Source organism: Leiobunum rupestre, chromosome 7 (genome assembly GCF_980474605.1).
Source record: "Leiobunum rupestre chromosome 7, qqLeiRupe1.1.hap1, whole genome shotgun sequence".
Taxonomy (NCBI): Eukaryota; Metazoa; Arthropoda; class Arachnida; order Opiliones; family Sclerosomatidae; genus Leiobunum; species Leiobunum rupestre.
The window spans coordinates 28,620,536-28,637,749 of NC_143390.1; the positions used below are offsets into that span (position 1 = coordinate 28,620,536).

General features: G+C 40.5%; 1 protein-coding gene and 1 long non-coding RNA gene across 2 annotated transcripts; both read left to right on the forward strand.

The window, feature by feature from the left end:
- Positions 1–8,931: 8,931 nt before the first annotated feature.
- On the forward strand, positions 8,932–9,689 carry LOC149935850 (uncharacterized). Its single transcript, XR_016472359.1, has 4 exons — positions 8,932–8,980; positions 9,123–9,203; positions 9,277–9,367; positions 9,484–9,689. It is a non-coding gene; the product is annotated as an uncharacterized LOC149935850 (long non-coding RNA).
- A 3,119-nt stretch (positions 9,690–12,808) lies between these two features.
- On the forward strand, positions 12,809–15,408 carry LOC149935851 (uncharacterized). Its single transcript, XM_090153600.1, has 3 exons — positions 12,809–12,852; positions 13,515–13,861; positions 13,922–15,408. The coding sequence occupies exons 1-3, from the start codon at positions 12,809–12,811 to the stop codon at positions 15,406–15,408; spliced, it is 1,878 nt and encodes a 625-aa protein (XP_090009726.1).
- The last annotated feature ends 1,806 nt before the right edge of the window (positions 15,409–17,214 follow it).

Genomic DNA, 17,214 nt, shown 5'->3' on the forward strand with positions numbered 1-17,214 from the left:
GGTGTAATTGTTAAAGACGCGCTCTGTCAATCTACCGGGCGTCAGTTCAAATCTCGCTTCCGCATATATTTTAGATAAATATTTTTCTGTTAATTTTATTTTCAGTTTGAACATTTTATCTGCTTTTTATATCAAATAATTTATATTACTGAAATTCCTCGAATTAATTATCTTGTCATTTTAATTCATTTTGGGCTCCCAACGCCATCTCGTTACAAATAAAAATAACCAAGAATTTTGCTGTATTTTTCAATTATAATTATTTATAATAGTATTTAATTTCAGTAGTATTTCCAAAAATATTACAAATATTAAATTACACTCTTTAAACTAAAATAAAAACTAACAATAAACAATCTGAGAAAACACACGGGTACACGATTCATATTACAAAAATATATTTTTGTTTCCTTGTTTATAACTTTGGTCGTCATTTTCCAAAGTGGCGAATTTTTTCCTCTTCTTTAAACGTGTGATTGAAGAGCGCTTCGTACTATTAGTAATAGATTTATTCACTTTAAGCACTTAAACAAAGTTACATAGAATGTTTATGGTGAACCGAAATAAAATAAAATAAATTAGCACAAGGTTGCCAGGTAATCGGCAAGCGCAGCACCAGGGGGAACGAGTTAAGAACTGATGCTGCCCAGTAAAAATCTCTAGTAACCTTGATGCTGCGTTCCCTCTTTGAACCGCAATAGCAATTCTTTGCGTGAGAAATTCCACCGATCGCGGCTCTCCGGTAACCTCACGAATTCGACGCCCGATTTAAACATCGCAATTTTACAAAATCTTTAATTGTAATATGTGGAAACAATATCGATTTACCCGGTTTCAATGCATGTTTGACAGCTTCCGGTTTGCTGTATTACGCAAAGACGCAAAGGGGCGGACTTAGAGTTCCTGGGTCCCACGTCAATACGCTAGTTCAAAAAAACATTAAGCTTATTTAATTTGAATAACAGTTTTACCCCATGATTTTTCAAAATGAAAACAATCAATAACTTTGAAACTATATTGATTCTATTTTTAATATTTATAGTATAAACGAAATATGAAATACTCTTTCGAAAAACACTAAAAAACGAATTCGAGTAAGTCGAAATACGGTACCGCGTAGCCTCTATTTCGTTTTGCGGTGATCTATAGAGGTAAAACCGTACCAAAACGACTACCTTGTAACCTTACATAACCAATCTCTTATCCACTCTGTGACTACGTGTCAGGCCGCTCAGCAGAGAGGTAGTAGCCCCACCCTTTTCCCATCATTAAACAAATTTGAATAGTCGAACTATAATTTGGATAATCATGGTCCAGTTGTTTCTTCCTTTAAGTGGGTGCTATGGCATTTTTTGTTTTGTTTTAGTTACGTTGTGACTTGTCACGTATGGAAGTCAGGAACGTATGTAATTAAGTGCTTCGTCTTAGACGAGGGGTAAGACACTCTGCGAACTCGGTGTACACTGCCGTACCTTTGACAGTGCTAAATGGAACTCGCGAACTCTTGAAAATATGTACCTTTAACAGTGCTAAATGCACGAACTCGGTGTACAGATTATATGAGACTGTCTTACCCCTCGGTCTTAGAGGGGTAGGGTGAAAAGTTAGGTTTTTGCCTAGTCAAATAGAAAAAGGTTGGTTTTTGGGCTCAAACAGAGTTCAAATAGAGAGGAGCATGCAGTGGTATAGCCAGATGGGTGGGCCAAGGGGCAAGTCCACCTCCCCCGAAACGTATGGCTTTTTTTTTAAAGTACCCTTTTTTCGAATAAGAAAGAATTTTCCCAAATATGCTTCGCAATACCATTTGTGAAATCACAGTTCTTTATACAAATTTTATGTTCTTTAATTCTATCGGTAATTGAACGTTTGGTTTCTCCAATGTATACATTAGAACACGAGTAGGGAATTTCATAAATTACACCTCGTAAATTTTCTTCGGAAATTTTTGGTTTTAATTTTGAAAGTTGTTTTCCTAATGTGATAGTGGTTTTCGAAACTAGGTTTATACCAAATGGTTTTAAAATACGTTTTAATTTTTCCGTCGTGTTCTTCATGTATGGGAGAACCAATGTTTTTAATTTTTCTGAATCAACTGGTTTTAAATTTTGAACTATATTTTGGTTCAGAATAGAAGTCACCAAATTTTTAGGATAGTCCGAGCTTGTTCATTGATTAGTTATAATTTGTTTATCTAAAATGGGATTATCAGATATTTTCTCAATGTGGCTTTTTAGACCCTTTATCACTGATGTTTTCACCTGGTGAGGATGATTGGAATTGAAATTTAGAAACGTTTTTGAATGAGTTGGTTTTTGGTACATCGTGAAACATAAGCCATTTTGTTTTTTTCTCAATATTAATATCTAAAAACGATAATCAACCAGAGTTTTCTAATTCTAAAGTAAATTTAATTTTCGAATTAATATTATTAATAGATTGGTGAAAAGCGTCTAAATTTTGTCAATTGCCTGACCACACAAAGAAAATATCGTCCATAAAACGTCTTCCAAATTCTCAACAAATAAATTGGCAATGATCGGGGATGATTATCGGGGTGATTATTAGATTGAGATATTAAATAAGTTGATATGGGACACAGGGCCGTGCAGACGGGGGGAAAGTGGGAGGGGGGAATCCGCATTGTCCCGTTGAAAAGGGCCCATGAGGGACTGTTAGGGGGCCCGCAAGCTGAAGGTGCCCACGGGAAAAGTTCAAGGGGGTGGGGGTGCAAATCGAAGCCCCACGAAAGCTCGGCACGGCCCTGATGTGACAATATTTAATCTTAAATTACAAATAATCATTAATAATAATTTTCAAGTATAGGTAATTTATCAATTGAACTCGGGTGATGTTATTTCACCAGTACATATTTACATAAGTTTATAATATTTTACATAAGGCTGTCACTTCCTATGTTTTACATGCAAAACTTTTACTGAGAGCTAGATACGAGAGACTTTATAATGGACTTCGGTGACGTTTTGCGTCTGCTCGTTATCGTGTCTAGCGGGGCGATTTTCGTACCATGATGACGTCACTCTGAGATTAGCTCTTACGAGACGTTAGTGAAATATTTTCCAAAGTGATATACTTATTGAAAAATATTATAGACGTATGATATTTATAATACCTGAGTTTCAAATATATAACTAGATATAGCCATAGGTGCCATAACTACAATGAGTAGGACACTTTCTATTGCTTTAATTCTAATACCCTTACAGAACCTTTTTGCGACAAAGATACTCTCTTGAAGTTACCGTCCTTGGTGAATAATTTTCTTTAAGAATATAATAAAAAAAAACGGAGAGCCCGTTCTGGAGTCGTGAGGAACTTTGCCTTTGTTTTGAAGCCCGCGTGCCAAAAAACATATTTCATTTGGGCTCGTGCCGCCGAATTTTATTTTTTATTTTATCAATTAAGTGTAATATTCCGCCGATCTATCGGAAACAAGATAGTTTGGCCTTGGAGGAATTATTCCTCCAAGGTGTGGCGTGTTTTAGACACTAGGGGGCTCTGTGCTGATAAAACATCTGGATTGCGCAATAGCTATGAAAATCAGTTCCGTTGTAAATCTCGTTAATTGTCATCCTTACTGTTATTATGTTACTTATGATATTGCGACGTTCAATAAGGTTGAGGAAGATAATAAGTTTATTTATAACGAAAAGGAACACGACTGAGTAATAATTTAGAATAATAATAAAAGATAAACGCGACGTTCAGGTCTTGTAGCGGGGACGGAAGATTCTTGGACGAAAACAAGACTTTTGCTTAGCGGCGATTTCGGCGGTTCTACCTTCTCCTTCCTTCTCCGGACTTAAACCTAAAACCCCTTCTTTTAAAACCTCCTCTAACCGTCGTTTTTCCACCTCGCTCGAGCGCTCGTTCTTTAATATCCTCCCCACGTTCTCCGAAGCACGCGGGCTTTTCACCGATCTTGAATCTTGGGAAAGGTTGTTCTCTGAATGCGTCACATAACCCCCCTTCTCCGGAAGACCCGTCTCGGGTCTATCGTCTTCTCTACGATAAGCTAGTTTCATTTTGGAGATGTGGACAGTTTCAGTTTGCCGTTGTCCCCTGTTTTTGACTCGTACTGTAAAATTGACTGGACCCGTTTGACGAAGTATCTCAAAAGGACCGTGGAATTGATGAAGTAGTTTCTCTGACCGTCCTCGTTTTCGAGTCGGTTTCCTGACATAGACCCACTGGCCTGGGGTGAAGTTAACTTCCCGGCGATGAGCGTCGTGAAGTATGGTTTGACGGTTTTGGGCTGCTGCGATGTTAGCTTGTGCTATTTCTCGAGCTTCGTCGATTGGGTAAAGTGTTTCCAGGGAATCTTCAGCGACGGGTAACGTTCGATCCATAGGCAAGAATGGGTCTCGTCCATAAACGAGGGAAAATGGCGAGGCTCTTGTTGATTCCTGGACGGCCGTGTTATAGGCAAAAGTCACTCCCGGTAAAGCGTCATCCCAATCGGAATGATCCTCGGATACATACATGGAAAGCATGTCCGCCAGTGTCTTGTTGAGCCGTTCCGTTAAACCGTTAGTTTGCGGGTGGTATGATGTCGTTCGAATGTGTTTAGTTCCTATTTGCGTCAAGATGTTTTGGGTCATAGCGGCCATGAATTGGGTTCCTCGGTCGGTAAGTAGCTCTTTCGGGGTGCCGTGTCGGAAAACAACCTGTTCCACGAAGAATGCGGCGGCTTCTTCGGCTGTGGCGGCTGGTACTGCCTGGGTTTCCGCCCATTTCGTGAGATAATCGTACAGACCAAGATAAATGTGTTGTTCTGGCGAGACTTCGGAAATGGGCCTAGAAAGTCCATACCGACACGTGTGAAAGGCATCCCAGTACTGGGAATAGATTGTAGAAGACCTTGAAGTCCAGAGGTGAGCATCTTACGGCTTTGGCAAAGAGCGCAGGATCGCACATATTGTTGGACAGACTGTTGAAGTTTAGGCCAGAAGTACCGTTCGGATAGGCGCTTGAAGGTTCTAAAGAAACCCAAATGACCCGCTGAAGGATGGTCATGTCCAGCATAAAGGACTTCAGTTCGAAGGCACTTTGGTATGGCTAGAAGAGGGCGCTTCCTTGCTTTGCGATATAAAATTCCATCAGTCATTGTATATTTTTTGGCTTGACGTTGCGTCGAAACAGTGTGTACTGCACTCGGGTGTGTGATATAGGTTATGATTGGACCAAAAACGGGATCTTGTTCTTGGAGCTTGATGATCTCTGGTAATTCGATTAATGCGCCAATAACATCAGGATCGTCTGTATTGGCGGTGTCCGGAGTCGGGTTCCTGATAAGTCGGCTTAGACAGTCGGCATTCGAATGACGACGGCCGCTACGATGAACTATTTCCATGTCCTGTTCTTGTTCTTGTAAAGACCAGCGAGCAAGACGATTATGCGGGTCTTTGAGGCTGCGAAGCCAGCAGAGAGAGTGATGATCAGTGACAACTCGAACATGTCTGCCGTGGATGTAAGGACGAAATTGTCCGAGGGCCCATATCAGAGCTAAACACTCCTTTTCGGTTGTACTGTAATTGATTTCTGGCGTTGATAGTGATCGGCTGGCATAGGAGATAACTCGCTCCTCACCATTACTACGCTGCGAAAGGACGGCTCCAATGCCTTTGTTACTCGCGTCAGGGTGAATTTCTGTTGGTAGCGATGGATCAAAATGTCGTAGAATTGGAGATTGGGTTAACTTTGATTTGAGCGTTTTAAAAGCTTTGTCTTGAGCTGTGCCCCATATAAATTGGGCTTTAGAACTTGTGATTTCAGTGAGTGGTCGGGCCAGCTTGGCGAAGTTTTTTATGAATCGTCGGTAATAGGAGCATAGGCCAACGAAAGATTGGACTTCGGCACGATTGGATGGCGTCGGGAATTCGTCCACTGCGCGAGTTTTGACAGGGTCCAACGTAACTCCATTTTCCGAAATAATATGGCCGAGATATTTAATCGTACTCATGGCAAAACGGCATTTTTCCGCATTCAGCGATAGTCCGGCGTCACTGATGCGATGTAAAACTTCACGGAGGCGGTTTAAATGAGAGGCAAAGGTTGAAGAATAAACTACGATGTCATCGAGGTAGACCAGACAAGTGTTCCATTTAAGGCCAGCTAGTACAACATCCATAGCGCGTTGAAATGTGGCGGCAGCGTTCGAAAGACCCATTGGTAGTGCATTAAACTCAAATAATCCGTCTGGGGTGCAAAACGCTGTCTTTTCTTTGTCGTCTTCGGCCATTGGAAGTTGCCAGTAGCCCTTGGCTAAGTCCATAGTTGAGAAAAACTTTGCACCATGTAGGCGATCGAGGGCGTCGTCCACGCGAGGGAGGGGATAGACGTCACGCTTAGTTATGGCGTTTAAGCGACGAAAGTCTACGCAAAATCTTGGTGACCCATCTTTTTTCGCAACGATTACGACACGAGAAGACCAAGGACTCGAAGATGGACGTATTACGTCGTCTCGTAGCATTGTACGAACTTCTTCCTGAATCATTTCGCGTTCGGTGAAGGATGTACGGAAAGGAGGTAAATGGACAGGAAGGTGGCCTTGTGTGTCAATCGTGTGCGCCGGTAACTTTGCACGGCGTAGCGGGTCCTTTGCTGCCTTAAAGCAGTGATCAAACTCCTGTAGAAGACTTTCAAGTTCTGTCTTTTGGTCAGGTGTGATGTTGGTTGAAATTTCGGAGTTCTTCCAGGAAGGCTCGGTTGCTGCTTCTAGGTGGTTTATGTGACTGATAATCGTGGTACTCAGTGACAGAGGTTCAATGGTTCCCAACTTCATTCCCGGATGAATGACCTTTTCCTCCCAAGACATATTAGCGATCGGAGCGGAATCGAACGATGATGATAGAACAGAATATGGCGCCGTAAGTCCAGTTTTAGAACGTAGTTCAGAACTTGGAGTGAGTAAACCATCCCGAAACGGTGCTTTACGAGATAGTACAATGGGAACTAGCGTTTCGGTCCAAGGCTTCAGAATGACGGGTTCGGCGATTGTGATGAAGGCGACGATGGGTAGATTTTCAGGTGTGGTAGCGTCGGGATCTGTCGATGTGCTTGGAAACCGTATGGTAGGTTCGGATCCGAAATTAAGAACTAGTTTTGTATGTCGACACCAGTCAATTCCCAAAAGAATATCTGCCGGTAGATTTGGTAGAACAATTGCCGAAATCGTGGACTTATTGCCTTCCTGATTGATCACTATTTCAGTTCTTCCTACCGCAAACGCTAAGTGGCCACTAGCTGATTTGATAGGGACACTGCACGGTTGAAGACAAATTCGGTGAGATTCCACAAACGAGGTGCTGATAGCTGTGATAGCCGCTCCGGGGTCAATAAGGGCGGTAGCGGCGTGGCCATTGATTTCGCAGTGTCGTCTAAGTAATGCGTCATTGGCAGAGGTGTATGAATTATCCTCGGCGGCCGTACCCTCTAACACGACCACTGGTGCTCGTTTCCCGGAAGTTGGGATTCGTCTTCCTGAGGCTGCTGTTGATTGTCCGGGGTTACAGTATTGACCGCGTAGGAGGGGCGATTTCGACAATGCCTAGAAACGTGGCCGATGTTATTGCAGATAAAACATATTGGACGACCGGTTAGTCGATTTGCGGGTAACTGCCACTGTTGTTGGGTTTTTGATGACAGTTGCAACTCCGTTTGATGGCAAGGTAGAGATCGGTAGTTGGTAGGTATATTTTTAATCATATTAGAGGCATCAGGGCGGAGCGCAAGAGAATTTGTATTTCTAGCGGCGGATCGACTACGGGCGGCTGCGTCTTTAGCTGCCAAGACCAGAGCGACGGCTTCTTTCAAGTCCCCCAATAAAATTGGCTTCATTTTGTACACGTCTTCTACGAGATCGGGACGTAGGCCATTCATAAGTCTTTGGACCTTCTCTGGCATAGCGACGTCTCGACTTAGTTTGTCGCACAGGGCTAAAACGTCAGCGCAGTATACATCATAAAGTTCGTTGGTTCCTTGGCGTCGGTTAAACAATTGTTGTTCAATTGTGGCGTCGTCAATGGTCTTCCCAAAAGTTGATTTCAGTTTGTTTTCAGCCCAGACCCAGGTTATTCCTTGTTTAGAAGCCGAGATATTTCTCCAGTAGGAAGCGGCTGTACCTTCGAGATTGAGAGACAAATACAGAATCCAGTTGTCGGCAGGCCATCCGTTCAATGTAGCGATGGTTTTGAATCTGTACAACCATTCCTCGATGTCTTCGGTCGAATCGCCTCGGAATGGGGAGATTTGTTGAGCCATAGTAACAAGAGGTGACGAATACGAGTGCCCGGCGCCTCCACCAATGCGACGTTCAATAAGGTTGAGGAAGATAATAAGTTTATTTATAACGAAAAGGAACACGACTGAGTAATAATTTAGAATAATAATAAAAGATAAACGCGACGTTCAGGTCTTGTAGCGGGGACGGAAGATTCTTGGACGAAAATAATACTTTTGCTTAGCGGCGATTTCGGCGGTTCTACCTTCTCCTTCCTTCTCCGGACTTAAACCTAAAACCAGAGATACTGACAATATAGAGATATGAAACTCCCTATACATCGCTGCGACCACTTTTTTTTTCGTTAACGTCGGCGCCATCTATCAGCCGGGAGAAAGCTTTTTCTTCCCGTGTTTATTTGTAGTAGGTTTACGTTTTGTTTTGAATGAAATTCAATGAATCATATGTGCAGCTTTAATAAAGAAATACGATTGCTTAGAGGATTTTCAATATAATTTATTAAGATAAGATAAAAAGTAAGTTTTTAATTAATTATATTTAATTATTTTAAGAAAGTTCATATATTAACTATTTTTTATGTTATTTTAGACCTTTGTTACTTGAATCAGGGCCAGAGGTTAAATTAATGATCATTAATCCAACGGTATTTCTGGGATAAATAATTGGAATATTATTAATCCAAGTATATGTCATCAAAATGGTTAACGACTAAAATGTTTGGTAAGTATTTGTTAATGTTGAACCTTAAGTAATTTGCGATCTAGATGTTTCGGGGTTTTTGTCATACTTGTGGTTAAAATTATGTTTTTCCAATGTACTACGAATGGAAAGTTGTACAAAAAAATTTATTATTTCTTTCGAGTAATCAACACATGGAACAAGCTGATGCATCTCATCTTTTGAAATAAACCAAGATTGATCGATTGTTCTTGAAATAATTCTGGTAATCCTCTCTTTGACTTTATTCATTTGTATTACCATTGGGAAAAGTTTATCAAACTTGTCCATGATCTCAGATACGTAGCTCTGGAATCTTTCAGTTGGTATTGTCAAGCCACTGAATGTTGATGTATCACGAGACTTAAATGATGCTAATATATTTGACTGGTTGAGTGTTTGTTTTTCATCTACAAGTTTGGTTTTGCATGATTCACAATTGTGGTTTTTATTACAACGAGATAAGACATATCCTGAAATGTAAGATAGTGTGTTTTGTTTTCCAGGCCCTTGGCTTTCAAGGGAACTTTTACAAATTTGAAAGTCTTCCTCCGAACATGCGCTGGGATAATAATTATTTGCTGATGGAAGACTTTCATCATAATCATCTGGAATTATTATATGGGTCTTATATAAGTCAATGTTAAGAAGGAATTGGTCTTGATATTAGGTTTAGTAGCCTGCTGAATTTCAATTGTAGGAATTTCCACAGATAAAGAAAACCATGTTAAAATTTAATAGAGTTGTTTTTAATGAAACTGTTTACAATCCTGTTCTGTAGATATAGATTCGCTGGAACTTGCTGCAACTGAAACACGGGTCCTTTTTGTAGGTCTATTATTGCGCTCTTCAGGGGCGTAGGAACGTTCTAGAAGTTGTAGGGGGCAAAGTGAAACCAAAAGGGGTCTGGAGAATGGTTTTGAATTTTTAATGGAGTGTAGCTTTTCCAAATGCATTTATACATTTTTCTACTATATACATTGGCGGGAAAAGATTGAAATTTAAACACAGTTGAGGTTCTATAAGCTTTATATGCTTTTAAAATGATAATTTGAGCCTTGCGAAGATTTCAACTGACAAAAATGTTGGAGGGGGCAATAACATTAGTTGCCTCTCCCAGTAAAATTCTAGGGAGGGGCATTGCCCCCCTGGCTCCTACGCTCTTCCACCATTTCTACAGACCGTTTACTAGATTCTATTTGAAAATTGAGTTTTAACTTATGACCCCGTTACCAATGTATAAATTTCATGGTACCAGTTTTTTTATGATAGTCCTTGATATCATTTTCTACTAAGTTCTCCGGAACCTTTACCTTTGAGCAACTAGCTAAATTATCATTCCCTTGGGAAATATGTTTCATTTAAATTAACTTATAAATAAACAATACTTAAAACTCAATTTTTACTTGTTGGCGCTTAAATTCATTTCAAAATATTGTTGAAATAGCGTTTGATGTCAGTCGGTTTTTGGTTTTACTATTCATAAAACAAGAATCCTCAAAATGTAGGGCGCATATTTTATTATGATGCAAATGTTTCGCATCTTTCAAATAAAGATAGCTTCTTCCGACATTATCAGCCATTTCTCAGATCAAAGTTTATTGAAAAACCACATATTAAAGATAGGCCTAACAAAAGCTATTAATTAATTTTTCCTACCGTTCTTTCTCTTTTGGAAACTTAAACAAGGATATCCTTTGCTTTTCTTTGGAACTGTTACAAAATTTTACAGAACAATTACTTCCAGGCATATTTCTTTATTGATACAAACCCTCAAGATGATAATTTCTAAGACAAAACGCGTATATAAATTTTTGCGTCCGAAACCCGCTGTTTGGGGTTTCGAAAAATACGCTTTCTCCCGGCCGTTAGGCGTCGCTCCGCTCAGGATTTTTTTAAAATTCCGGGGGTCGCTTTTCAGGCGGAGTTTCATATCTCTATATTGTCAGTATCTCTGCTAAAACCCCTTCTTTTAAAACCTCCTCTAACCGTCGTTTTTCCACCTCGCTCGAGCGCAGGTTCTTTAATATCCTCCCCACGTTCTCCGAAGCACGCGGGCTTTTCACCGATCTTGAATCTTGGGAAAGGTTGTTCTCTGAAAATCAGTTCCGTTGTAAATCTCGTTAATTGTCATCCTTACTGTTATTATGTTACTTATGATATGGCATATTGAATCTTACCATTATTTCCGTTAATTATAGTCCTTTTTTCATCATTTATTTGAAATCAACACGCTTTCTCCTATTCACTTCCGCAAGAGAGCTTTACAACGAAAACAAACTTCACCATTGAGTTGTGAATAATAATTAGCATTTCCGTACCCAAAAAACTACTATTCGAAGTTATGGGATTTCGAAGTTATGGGAATTCGAAGTTATGGGAATGCGAAGTTATGGGAATTTTGTATTCGGGTTTTGGTTCGAAGATATGAGAATTCTACGTAATGGGAATTCTGAGTTATGGGAATTCGGAGAAATGGGAATTCAGTGATATGGGAATTTATGGGAATTTTGTATTCGGAGTTGTGATTTCCGAAATTATGAGTCGTTCCCCTTTATAGAAAGGCCTATTTTACTCGGGTCAAAACGTCACAAAAATTAAACGGCTACCGCCATCTAGTAGTTTTCAATATCATTTCTGAATTTTGAAAAAAATAGCAGACGGTTCTATCTTAGGGCCCGTTGCAAAAGTTCGTTCGGCTAGGATTCTACGTCACGATTCTAGCTAAATGGGGCGTGTCTAGCCAGTAAGAAAGCTCGTGCTATCGTTGCGAGAGCCATTGTCTCATGCTTAAAAATTATACTAAAAGTCACCAACAGATGGTGTCTAAAGACTACGGCCTGCGGAAACGTCAAGCACTTACAAGGAGACTACCCGAGGTGGTTATCACCGATTTTGTTGAAACTCGGGGGTTAGGTAGACCTTATGGTAGTATGAAAATTCGCAAAGGGAAAAGTTGCAATGGGCTTTAGTTTTCCTATGGCAACCCAAAATGTTTTTGACCTCTCCATTTAAAAAAGCATGGGATTTTCTAGGTTACCCAAATTTTGTTAAAATTGAACCAAAATTTATCAATTTTAGCCAAAATCATTGATCAATTTTACCCAAAATAGGTCAAATTAATCTTTTTGGGTATGTTTTGAAAATAAAAATTTTTCAAATTTTTTAAGTAAGTAAGTACCCTGTGAAACCGAGAAAATCCCATGCTTTTTTTAAATGGAGATTTTTTGTTTTGAGAGATCAAAAACATTTTCGGTTGCCATGGGAAAACTAAAGCCCATTGCAACTTTTCCCTTTGGCAATTTTCATACTACCACAAGGTCTACCTAACCCCCGAGTTTCAACAAAATCGTTGATAACCACCTCGGGTAGTCTCCTTGTTAGTACTAAAATGCTAAGAGAGCTCGCGCTCTTGGTCACGTGCCTTCCTCGGTGTCTGCTAGGTGTCAATTCCGTATTTTATGTTAGGCTGACGCCCCGAAATTTATCTAGACCTTTATATACATTTCTTATATCTATGATCCTAGCCGAAAAACACGTTGCAAAAGTATATTTTCAATTTGGCTGGCGAGAATTATTCCTAGCCGATTGGCGACTGCTCCTACGCAGCCGCCAAACGGCTAGAGCGGGAAAAATGGCTGAATTTATCGCGTTGCTTGATTTAAATGAATTGAATAATCGCGGTAATGAAGCTGCAGAAACTGATTTCAGGCGCGAAAGAGTACGGCATGAACGTTCAAATCGATTCTGAGAAGGAATTTTTACAAAATTATCGTCTTCCGAAACCCGTATTTATTAAATTGTGGACTGAGCTTAGGCCAGATGTTGAGCATGACGTATTGCGCGGTCGGCCACCGTTGCATTCTGCAACTCAGGTATGTCTTTTTTCTTAATAAACTCGATAGCTTAGAATAAGATAAGGGTATTTGTTGCGTATATTATTGCTCATTGATAATATGTATTGTCTGAAATATTTCGCACGCGTGTATTGACAATGCAAGGCTAATCGTTATTTTAGGAAAGACGTTTTCCCAGGTACTTCATCTAAATTTTTCGACCCAAAAGAGTTCATGAACAAATTTTCATTTAGCTACATTAGAAATTTACTGTTTAATTGGTGCAAATAACTATTTTGTTTAAATATTGAAAATTATTAAATTTGACGCGTTTTGCCCCCGGACAACAGCGTTTTCCCCTCCTAAAAAATCCTTAAATGACGACCCTGAGTTTGCCATTTTGCAGTCATTTACCGTAATTATCTTTATTTAAATGACTTTTTTACGATTTAAACAAGGAAAACATTGAAGTAACGCTTTTATTGGGTATTTTACGTTTTATAAATTACTACAAAAGTTAACAAGTGTGCCCAAAACTTTACAATTTTCTTCAATTTCAGTTTAATTATCAGTATAATAAAATTATTTTGAAATAGGGTAATTTAAATATAATTAATCGATGCAAAAGTATATACTGAAACGCGAATAACGTTTTGTAATTTAACTTTTACTTTTAACTTTTAAAGTTATATTTAAAATAGAACCAAACCATTAGAACGTCAGGAGCTAACGCTACCTGACCCACGTTCAATACCTGTATATATTGTAAATACTAATAATACTATCTCCTCTTCTATTGCCACTAACTCTCACGAACCAACCTGTCCACTTGACCCGTTGGTTAAACCGTATGTCCCTATTCAACATTTTGGTGCCATTCCTTACACTAATACGACGCCTAACCATTCGGATGGCATAACAGTCCTAATGACAAACGCAAACACCCTCACTACCTATAAGCGCATGGAATTAGCTGCAGTAGTTAAATCTACAAATTCCAACATTCTGGCAATTACTGAAACTGCGCTCAAACCAGAGGTCATGGACTGTGAACTCAATTTCCCACAATTCCACATATTCCGGTGAGACCGCCAGGGTTTATCCAAAGGTGGTGGTGTAGCACTCTTTCTTCCAGCCAACCTGTCCGCCCAACCAGTTGAGGTCATCTCCTCATCCGTCTCTAAAAACCTCTCTGAGTTCTCCGGGCTTGATATTCTGACAGTGCTGTGCACTCTTCCGACTACTGACGTTCTGCTCTGTCTCGTTTACCGCTCCCCTTCCTACGACAATCATGGCGACGTAACCGATATCATTTGCGCTGTATCCCAGTGCTGCTCCTCTCATAACTGCGCTATACTTCTCCTAGGAGACTTTAACTACCGCAATATCTTTTTCCCCTTGGGGATTCCTCTACCCTCAGCCGATAATGCCACCAAACAATTTCTGGAGGCAATCCCCAACCAAAATCTGATCCAATCCGTTCATGAAATTACCCGCACAGGTCATCTCTTCCAGAGACCTAGTATCCTTGATTTGGTCTTCACAATTGATCCCCATTTGGTTTATAATGTCCTCCAACATCCACCACTAGATAAAAGTGACCACAATGTAATAACGTTTAAATTGGCTTGCCCCAATCAATCAACCCTTCAACCCACACGCATCTGCCGAGACATCTTCAAAGGGGACTATGACAATTTTGCGAGCTACCTTTCATCCATCAATTGGAACGAAGAACTAGACCAGAATGATGTTGAAACCAGTTGGACTGCTTTCCTAGACGTATTATATCGCGGTATCAGTCTCTATGTGCCCTTCCGCCGCCTGAAACAACCCCGTCCACCTCAAGTTAACGCTAGGTACGCCAAATCTCATAAATTCAAAACTGCTGCCTGGAAAAAATATACTCGTGCCAAGACCCGACAATACGCAACCCCCCAGCTTGAGTCTGCCCACGATGAATATAGGAAGGCCCGTAATGCCGTCACCAATGCGTCACGTAAAGCTAAAAGAAAGTTTGAAAACAACCTCACTAATCAAATCGCTTCCAATCCCAAAGCTTTTTTTAGACACGTCAATAGGCTCCGAAAAACAAAATTTACTATGACTGAAATGAAAACTCCGGATGGAACCACAGCTACTAATCCCGCCCGTATAGCTGATATCCTCAACGACCACTTTATTGCAGTATCCTCTAACCTAGCCTCTTCGTCACCAACGACACTTCCGCTTACCAGCGAACGAACACAAGTACTTACCGAATTCCGTTGTGATACTGATTCCGTTCTTCGCCAACTCCTATTGCTAAACCACAACCAAGCGGCTGGGCTTGATGGCTTACACCCCTACCTGTTAAAAATATTATCCTATTATCTTTCCCACCCGCTCGCCACAATAATCAACTTAAGCTATAGCACGGGAATTGTGCCAGGCTCCTGGAAACAAGCCACTATTACACCTATTCACAAAGCCGGAATTCGCACCAACTCTTCTAACTACAGACCCATTACTAATACTAGTCACGTCGCACGAAACGCTCATAAATGCACTATCAGCAGCTGGAATTACAGACAAGGCACTAATGTGGCTCTCTAAGTTCATAACTAACAGGGAACATTCTGTGGCTCTCCAAGGGCACATGTCTCGCCCCTTAACTCCCATGAGTGGAGTCCCTCAAGGGAGTGTCCTGGGACCAATTCTTTTCTCAATTTTTATCAATTCCTTACCCGATGCTGTTGCGCACTCTCGTATATACCTCTTTGCGGATGACTCCAAAGTAGCCCATCCGGCGAATACCGCCCAAGATGACCTTCTCCTCCAAGAAGACCTAAATGCCATTTCCAACTGGGCTGACCATCACATGCTATTTAACATCCAGAAGAGTTGTGTGCTCTATCTCGGTAAATACAATCCCTCTACCACCTTTACACTAAATGGTACTGCGCTTCCTATGGCTGACTTCCCTGTTCGGGACCTAGGAATCTGGATGGACACCAGCCTGAACTATAGCTATTATACTTCCAAGGTTGTAAAAAAGATCAATTCCCTCACGGGCCTCACCAGACGGAACTTCTTCTTTCGGTCCCCACGACTTTTTCGCACTATATATACATCGCTGGTTCTTTCCCATATAAACTTCGCCTCAGAAGTGTGGAGGCCCTCTCTACTTGGTGACCAAGTTAGCCTAGGAAAGCGCACAATCGATTTACCAAACTGACTCGCGGCCTAGAACATTTATCACCTGATGACCGTGACGCTGCACTCCATCTCGACTCCCCCAAACTCAGACATGTCGTGAACGATATTGTACAACTTTGGAGTCTGTGGCATGGTGCCTCATCAGTCGACCCAAACTCATTCTTCCGATTTGACTCTCTACATCGAACCCGAGGACACGACGCAAAAATCTTTAAACCTAGGACTAGAACATCCCTGCGCCAATGGCATTTCTCCCACCGAACAATTGATCTATGGAATTCTCTACTAGCTGATGTTCTCTCTTGTGGCACTCGTTCTGCTCTCCGTCGCTCTGTTCGCGAGATTGTGCGTCCTAAACTTGACCAACTAGCTTAACTTTTACCATTTATGCTATTATCTGGGACTTCTGTTTTACTCTAGTCTTAAATGACCCTTTGAACTCGTTGTACCGTATGCACCCCTTTTATTTGTATTTTGTAAAAAAAGAAAATATTTGTTGTTTAATTAATAACATGCAACTATTTTGATGTACTGTACGGCCACATATAAGCTAACACTAGCTTAGTGACCTATTTCTTTATTATATAAATAAATAAACAATCTACGCTTAAAATTGGGGAATTGCCGTCTGCTTAAAAACGTACTATTTCCCCGCGTAAATAGCATCTTCTGATTCGTTAAACAATGCGTGCGGTAAAAAATAAAAAGTAGACGAGTTTGCTAGGATCTTGTTTGGCTAGATCGCACATCGGCGACTTTTGCAACGCGTTTTTTGGGAATCCGCCAAACGACCTAGCCGATCTGGGATCACTAGCCAATCGGCTAGGTTGTTCAGAATGACTTTTGCAACGGGCCCTAAGTTTTTACAACGGTCTTTTTTTGCCGCGACAATTGACGGCTTTTAAAATTCATTTTGCGCGTGAAAATACCTCTACATTTTATGGTCAAAAAAGCACGCAAAGAAGGCTGCGTGCCCAAGACATATACCCAGACATGTATCTGTAGTGTCGCGCGCTAAAACGTCATTTCAAAATCCGTCAATACGTTTTATGATTATATTTTTATTGGGAAAAATGAAAAAACACTGTGTAGGTAAATCGTATGAGTGGTTTTTTTATACCATTCCCTAAACCCTCCCTTAAGAAAAAAAAACAATAGGAAACATTTGTTTCCATAAGTGACCAACTGGTATTTTAATGGAAT

Excerpts from the sequence above, each read along its gene's own strand:
- LOC149935851 (XM_090153600.1), top strand. The coding sequence starts at position 12,809 with ATGACGTATTGCGCGGTCGGCCACCGTTGCATTCTGCAACTCAG. Across the intron at positions 12,853-13,514 it reads CGTTGCATTCTGCAACTCAG|AACCAAACCATTAGAACGTC; the intron begins GTATGTCTTTTT and ends TATTTAAAATAG. Across the intron at positions 13,862-13,921 it reads CAAACCAGAGGTCATGGACT|GTGGTGGTGTAGCACTCTTT; the intron begins GTGAACTCAATT and ends GTTTATCCAAAG.